The sequence below is a fragment of the Hippoglossus stenolepis genome, chromosome 16, assembly GCF_022539355.2.
Source record: "Hippoglossus stenolepis isolate QCI-W04-F060 chromosome 16, HSTE1.2, whole genome shotgun sequence".
Classification (NCBI taxonomy): Eukaryota; Metazoa; Chordata; class Actinopteri; order Pleuronectiformes; family Pleuronectidae; genus Hippoglossus; species Hippoglossus stenolepis.
Genome location: NC_061498.1, coordinates 14,705,991 through 14,713,987, shown reverse-complemented (window position 1 = coordinate 14,713,987; position 7,997 = coordinate 14,705,991). Strand labels below are relative to the sequence as shown.

Genomic DNA, 7,997 nt, shown 5'->3' with positions numbered 1-7,997 from the left:
GGGTGCAACACTCATATAGGGATTTATAGCGAGTCTATAAGATCTGCATCGACCTGATCACACTCAGACGTATATTTAACTCCCATTATGTGCTCCACATTGCATTGCATGGTGAGTTCTGGCAGGTGAATGGGGTGAAAATTCACAGGTTTGACTGAAACAAATTGCCTACATCCACGGAAGCAGCAGCACGGGTCAGCAATGATGAGTTTTGTTGTTCCACCATTTTATTTTCTCCCTCGCTCTCTCTCTCTCTCTCTCTTCTGTTTTTCCTCCTTTTTTTCTGGCTGTGTGAGCGCTAGCGCGGTGACAGATGGCGGGGCCCTCCTCCTCCTCCTCCTCCACCTCCTCCATCTCCTCCTCCTCCACCACCATCTCTCTCTCTCTCTCTCCCTGTGTCTCTCTATCCCCCGGGAGGGCAAATGCGGGCGCATGTCAATCACCGGGCTCTCATGTGATGGCTCTTGCCGGTGACGTGCCAGCCATATGGGCGCTGGCATCGCAGCCTTAGCTGGTATGTAACCCCCGTCCCCGGTAGCTCACAGTTGCCACACACACCCTCACACACAGTCATACACACGTACATGCATGCATACTCACACATATACTACACACAGACGCGCCAGGACGCACACGAGCTCGGGTGATTGGAGTGCGCGCACTGGGGGAGAGAGAGGCACCATCAGCAGCGTCGGTGGAAGAGAGGCGCGCGCTGCCTGCACCTACACACATTGACAAGGAGCGTTGCTTCGCTCGGGAGGTCCCTGAAGATGGTCTGAAACTCCAGCGCGTGTTTTTTTTTTAATTATTATTATTATTATTATTATTTACCCTCCAGTCCCCTGCGACGAGCTCGAGACGAGGTAAGTTGGAACACAAACAACACTTAGATAATATTAGAGTGATAACAATAAATACATGTGGATGCAGAAGTGCACGGTGGTCCAAAATGGAGGAGAAATTTAATCTAATAATGAGATGTATAATCATTCAAGGTTGTGTTTTATTATGCAAATAGTTCTAATATACTTTTAATAGCGTGCGTTTGTGGATTAAATCACCTTTAGTGCGTATGATCTGCAGGGTAAAGGGCTAATCAATGGGCATGGATCCATATGTAGATAGATTTTATATATCTATGCACCTTATGTCAGTGACTTTGCTCTGTTATCAGTGACTCTTTGCAGTGTCTATTTAGGCGATGGCACGTTTTTCTGATCCAAAAAACCTGGATCCACACACACATGCATGCCCATGTTTGTCAGTTTATTGGATCTCCGTATGGGCGCGCTTCATGCACGAACAGCTCCTCTCTCTCTCTCTCTCTCTCTCTCTCTCTCTCACCCTCTCTCTCCCTCTCCGCGTGCCCTTCAACTTTTGACATCCAAATCTACCTGGATTATAAAAAAAAGCTAAAATCAAATCCAGCGCTCGGGTCCTGCTCACTCCTCCGGGGATCATTTACCGGGAGCAAGTCCTGAGGACGGTGGAGTCGCCACCGCAGGCTGAGAATATAGATCTCACCGGACACTGATTTGATTTCACAGATTCCTGCGTCTGGACCTCGAATAACAATACAATAGAGACGATGCAAGATAAGAGTCCCCGTGGAGGATTGTTACACCAGTTCCGCACCGAAGGACGTCCTCGCTCCTAACGAGAGATTTATTGAAGGTTCTGTCGATGATTTGCATGTTCAACCTCGGAGCAAAATGAAAGGGTGGGACGGCGCCATTGAAGTTGACAGGCGGTGTGATTAATCTCTGTTTGTGCAGTTTTATCTCCCGGCAATCTTTCCCCGTCATAACATTGTCTTTTCTAAATAAAAGCCACACTCGTTGTTGTTGTTGCAGTGGAGTAAATGCGCGGAGCTGCTGCGCGCTTTGGATTTCTTTGCGTAAACGAGTTGTGCTTTTTTATATTTAACGAGGGCTAAAGGGGTACACGCGATTTCCATTTGTAAAGGGTTAAGGGGAAAAAGTGCTTTGAAATCATGCACTCGTGCATACTGAATTATGTGTGAAATCTATTTCGTGTAAGCTGCACGCTCTGTTAATTAAACGTTGTTGTGTTTTTTTTCTCTCTCTCACTCTCCTAATTGAGCAAACCTCCTGAGCCTGAGATTTAAAAACTAGATTTTGCCCCTGGCACACCCCCCGAGATAATTAACCAAGCATCACAGCCTACCTTAGCATGGGCTGCAGGTCTGTATCTGCTGCACTATAATAATAGATGGGAAGTGGAAGGTGTTAAGGGGGAAGCCAATGGAGGCTTTTTGAAGCTGTCAGAGATCAACTCGTCTGCTTTTGTGGGGGGTGCACTGCATTTACTGATCGAGTGGTAGGCTCATCGATTTAGTTTATTCATTTTCAGACGTATTAAAAAGCATGTTTGCATATGAATTAAATTAACTGTTGGCAGTTAATGGGCGAATAATGGTTTCATTGTGGTTCGTTACAGCTGAGCCGATAGTGATTTTCTCCCCCCGAAATATTTTACCATAATCATTATTATTATCATTATTATTATAATTATCGTTATTATTATTATTCGTTGTACGCCTTCTTTCCTCTCAGCAGTGTAACTTACAGGCCATAATATTACAATTGCCCTCAAAGTTATTTTACAGGTTGAGTCGGGATTTGAGCATAAGCCTTATTTTAATAATCCGCCCTGACTTTAAACGGAGCTCGACACGGCCTATCAATTAAATAAAGTCCTCTTTCGCCTCCTCCGAGGAGAGGTGCACGGGTGTGGATGAATAGTGCTGGAATGCAGCCAGGAGTGTATATATATATGGGCGTCAGGAGGAGTGAAAGTGGGGGCCCCCATGGGACCTGTAATGTGGCCCCTGCCGCTGGGACCCGCTGCGGGAGGACGCGACAGGGCACACGGATGACAGCAGGGAATTAAATGGGGATGCGTCTGGCTGTAAACCAGCGTAAAGCTTTAAGGGGATGATTTTTTTTATGGTCTCTCTTTTAAATTTTTCCAAAGTTTACACCTTTTTTGTACTTGAGGAAAAAAATTATTCAAACAGGCTGTAATTTAAGAAAAACAGGAGCAATAGTGACCACGTTAATAACGAGATTTATTGACCTTTCGTGGTGAAGTTAATACTTCCTCAGTGGAGCTTAATGGTTTTTCTACAGGGACAATATTCGGGTCTTTATCACCATAAAGTCTGCGCAATAGTGAGTTTAACCTCAATCGACCGTGGAGTCATAATGATGGTTTTCTTAATTTCATTATAAATACTCATAGATAGTGTCCATGCCCGGAGCTTGTGATGTCTCTTTTTTTAATATGTATTTTCCTTTCTTGCAGAGCCACAATGTTGACGAGGCTTTTCAGTGACCCCTCGCTGCTTCCCGACGTGCAGAAATACTCCGGCTGGGCGGACGACAGCGACGGAGACGATCCCAAGCTCAAGGATGACGATCAGGACACTCACGAGGACATGGACGGCTCCGACCTAAGAGGAGGCAGCCTGACACAGTCCGAGCACAATGGGGAAGACGACGACGACGACGACGACGACGACGAAATAGACGAAGAGGACGACGCAGAGGACACAGAGGGGGACAGACCCAAGAAGAGGGGCCCCAAGAAGCGCAAAATGACCCCGGCCCGGATCGAGCGCTCCAAAGTGCGACGGACAAAGGCCAACGCGCGGGAGAGGACCCGCATGCACGACCTGAACTCTGCGCTCGACAATCTGCGTAAAGTTGTGCCCTGCTACTCCAAAACGCAAAAACTGTCCAAAATCGAGACGCTGCGGTTGGCTAAGAACTATATCTGGGCCCTGTCGGAGATATTGCGCGCTGGGAAAAGGCCCGACCTCGTGTCCTACGTCCAGACGCTGTGCAAGGGACTCTCGCAGCCCACGACCAACCTAGTGGCGGGGTGCCTGCAGCTGAACTCCCGCAACTTCCTGACCGAGCAGCAGTGTCAGGACGGGAGCAGGTACGGATCCGGCTCCTTCTCCATGCATTCCTACCCTTACCAGTGCGCGCGTCTGTCCAGCCCCCACTGCCAGCCGGGCTCGAACTCGCTCCCGCTCAGGACGCACGGCTACGGCTCCACTTACGATTCTGCGTACCCTGGGGGCGGATCCCCGGAGTATAACAGCCCCGACTATGAGGGGCCCCACAGCCCTCCTCTGTGCGTCAATGGCAACTTTTCTGCGAAGCACCAAGGCCCCGCGTCCCCCGAAAACGAGAAGGGGTACCACTACTCTATGCATTACTCCGGCCTGCCAGGCTCCAGGCCCAGCGGGGCCCACAACCTGGTGTTTGGCTCCTCGGGGGCCCGCAGTGGCATTCACTCTGAAAACGTCCTGCCTTACCACGACATGCACTTACACCACGAACGGGCCCCCGTGTACGACGAACTGAACGCGTTTTTTCACAATTAGAAACGAGAAGCCTATTGAGCGTAAACATTGCAATCAACAATCTATCCACGGCACACTTTTTTGACAAGCGTACGCACCAGGACATAGAGATTCTGGAGAGATGTTATCATTGGTGTTCTCCTTTAATTTATTCAATATTGAACCATTGGTTTGCTATAGTCAGGGGTGTAGTGGAGGACAATCCATCTGATCCAGTCTCATTCTGCGCAACACAATTTATCCAGCTTTTAAAAGGCTGACACAATTATCCAAGAGGAAATTTGATTAACAAATCACAAGACCCCTGAATGAGGGAATCTCAAATCATCAATGTTTTTTAAAATGTGAACTGTGTTTGTGTTGATGGTTGTTTGCGTTTTTGAAGACTGGCAGTCAAAGTTTAGCCACTTATTTATTGACCACGACATCACTGGCTGCAGCTGCACCCTGACACTGGCGGCGATTTTCTAAGAAATAGGAATAAATCAATTAACAAGCTAATGCAAATCACATTTACTCGTCTGTACGTGTGATATTTTGAGTGGAGGGTGTGTTTAGTTGAAATTGTGAAATGTAAAGAAGTTGCAGTGGGGAATGCTGCACCCAGATAAATGTGCTAGTTGGGTAGTTTTAGAAGAATCTGTTCTCCAGCGAATCAATCCAATTGTTTTACATCTATGCAAAACCCAACGAGACCAGAGAGCGAGGCAGCAAGGCCCAGGAAGACACTGGATGTGTTTCATCAGCACTGCTGTTGCACGCACGGGTGCGCGCACGCACACACGCACACACGCACACACACACACACGGACACACACAGGCTTGCACAATTGAATTAACACCCAACGAATCTGGCTGTGTTCGCCAAAATGTTTTAACTTCTAAAAAAAATCATATACATGAAATGAAATCAATTTTTTTTTCTCATTTTCGTTTTTTACTTATTTACTCGTATTCTGCTACTTGAGCCATTGCACTGTATATCATTTAAAAAAGTTGATTCAATATTTAAATTTTTATTTGAATTTTATCTTCTGTTGAGTAAGTTATTATTATTATCATTATTATTATTATTATTATTATTATTATTATTATTGCACGTATTTATTGTGTTGTTTTTGTAATTAATGTTAATAGTCTGTGAAAACGAAGGAATCCCATGTGTGGCTGATCTTTTTTTTTTCATGAAATTCAAGTCTTTCAACTTTGTATTCAACCAACTGTGTGGTAAAATAAAAATGACAATAAATGAGACTGTGAAACTTGATTTTTCTTTTTACACCTATCGAACACATCCTGTTACTATTTCCAAATATAAATTGGAAATCGACAACACTTCTTTATATCGAATTTTCTGCGAATATTTCAGTCACGTGTCTTTGTAGGACATTACAATTATTAAAAAATAAACAGGTTTTTTTTGTTGCACATAATAACCCTGCACCCTACATCATTGTTGTTATTGGATAATCCAAGGCGGACCGGGCCTGGTGCCACAACCTGCAGGAGTTCCTCCCAGAGCCTCGGGGCCTCTAATAAACTGGGACAGGAGGGAGAGGGCAGTGCTGCCATTCCTCCCCATGAATTAAAATGGTATCAATGCATATTTCTTTAAAGCTCGACAGACACATCAAACTTACAAAACAGTGTTTAAAAATATATGGAAAGATTTTCACTACAGGTTTTAAAGGAGGAAAAACAGATTTGCTGCAAATATTGACCCAGTGTACAGACTGGTCAGACTCTGGACGAGCTGGTAAAGAAATACAAAATATCAAACCAAACACTGTACTCACAAGGTGATCAGGGTCATATTTATAATACATATATTGTCCTCTTCATGTTGTCTTGACCATTAAGACACGATGTGAGGCAGAAAAGTGTTTCAGCACCGCGGAGAGCTCCTGCAGCTGCTCCTCAGTCCTGAGATAAAACATTTGGTAAAAACCCCAATAATCCGGACATATACTGTAGTAAACATGATAATACTGCAATACTTTATAACTCACTTTATCACAATGCTTCAGAAGACGGAAAACACATTTTACATTTTACACCAACATCTCTGGAACACAGACGTTCTGCAGATCTATTGGTTTCACGCCAGAATTCGTCATTGGAGCCTTGACCCCTTAAAGAAAAAGGCACGAAGACATAATAAAGGAAACACACCTTCAGTTTTTTAATACGTATTTTTAGATACATAATAGATTCCTGGAACGAGTGCTGATTAAGTTGTAGCCCTACTTGTTGAAAAAGTTTGCAAGTGTAAGTTTATTTCTCTTCTAATCCTGTGAATAAAACAACAACACATCTTCAACACCACTAACAAAAAGGTTTAAACATGTATATGTATAAATGGCATTTTTGATTTCCATGCTTTGACAATGCATTAAACATTAGATATAAATTATGGAGTCGACCCCCCTTTTACAGTTTCACTTCTTAACTTTGAATCTCATATTTATGTCATACAGTTAAAAATGGATTTATATGGCATTATAAATACATGGGTTTATCTGTTTAAATCAATTAAATCTGTATGTTTATTGATGTATTGTAAACAGCACGCACGCGTGGTGCGCGCACACACACGTTAAATGACCACATATGAAAGGTTAGTCTACATAATAATCTTTCTTTAACATACAATGATCAAATGATACATACACACGCGTGCGCGCACACACACACACGCACGCACACACACAAACAAACAAACACACACACACACACACGTGACACAGTGCAAGGGGCAGCCGTTGCCACCCCGGCTGGGTTTGGAGCGCTGCCCCGGGACCCATATGTTCCCCAAAAATTCCCTGGTGCTCTCTGCTGCATGCGGACAGACAGGCACGCGCACACACACACAGCGCACACACACACACACACACACACACACACACACACACACACACACACACACACACACACACACACACACACACACACACACACTTTGGGTGGCGAGCGATGGTGACCAATATATTACACCAATACCAATACTTGTAACAGATTAATTCAAGATTATTTTCCAACGTATTTATTAAAAAAAAAAACTTTTGTGGGAATCAGCTAGGATTTACGGCCTGTGTGTGGGTTAAATATTGATCGTCAGAGATTATCAATTAAAATGCTATTTTAAACAACAGGGGGAAAAACACGAGGATCATTCATTTCATTTTTGGAGCAAATGACAAAACTGCTTATAATTTCCCCGTAATAATTCTTCCAGCTTGTTTAATAAGAATCAAGTTTCCCAATAAAACCAGCTTTGAAAGTTTGGTTAATAGAGGAACAAGTCATTTTCGTGCGTAAGACCTTACTCAATACAAAACATGAGTTTTTCAACTATTAATTTAACTTTTTATAAAAAACAACTGCAAATTAAACTATAACAGGGTGATTTTGCAGAACAATAACGCATTAAATATTGGTAATATTTGAAATACTGTTAAATTATACAATTAATTACAGTCTTTAAATATGATTTTTCAACGGAAAAATGCGTTTATATGCTGGAAAATTAGGAAAAATAATAATAATCTGAATTAAGATGCTGTATCTTCGAAAACATCTTAAATTTAAATGTAGAAATTTG

The 7,997-nt window shown here is 43.4% G+C and overlaps 1 protein-coding gene across 2 annotated transcripts; it reads left to right on the top strand.

Moving 5' to 3' along the window:
* The first annotated feature begins 506 nt into the window (after positions 1–506).
* LOC118123561 (neurogenic differentiation factor 2) lies at positions 507–5,372 on the top strand. Of its 2 annotated transcripts, none has more exons than XM_035181029.2 (2): positions 507–863; positions 3,328–5,372. In XM_035181029.2, the coding sequence occupies exon 2, from the start codon at positions 3,335–3,337 to the stop codon at positions 4,415–4,417; it is 1,083 nt and encodes a 360-aa protein (XP_035036920.1). In that variant the 5' UTR covers positions 507–863; positions 3,328–3,334; the 3' UTR covers positions 4,418–5,372. The 2 variants fall into 2 exon arrangements, with proteins under 2 accessions (XP_035036920.1, XP_035036922.1); XM_035181031.2 differs by lacking the exon at positions 507–863 and adding an exon at positions 2,224–2,340.
* The last annotated feature ends 2,625 nt before the right edge of the window (positions 5,373–7,997 follow it).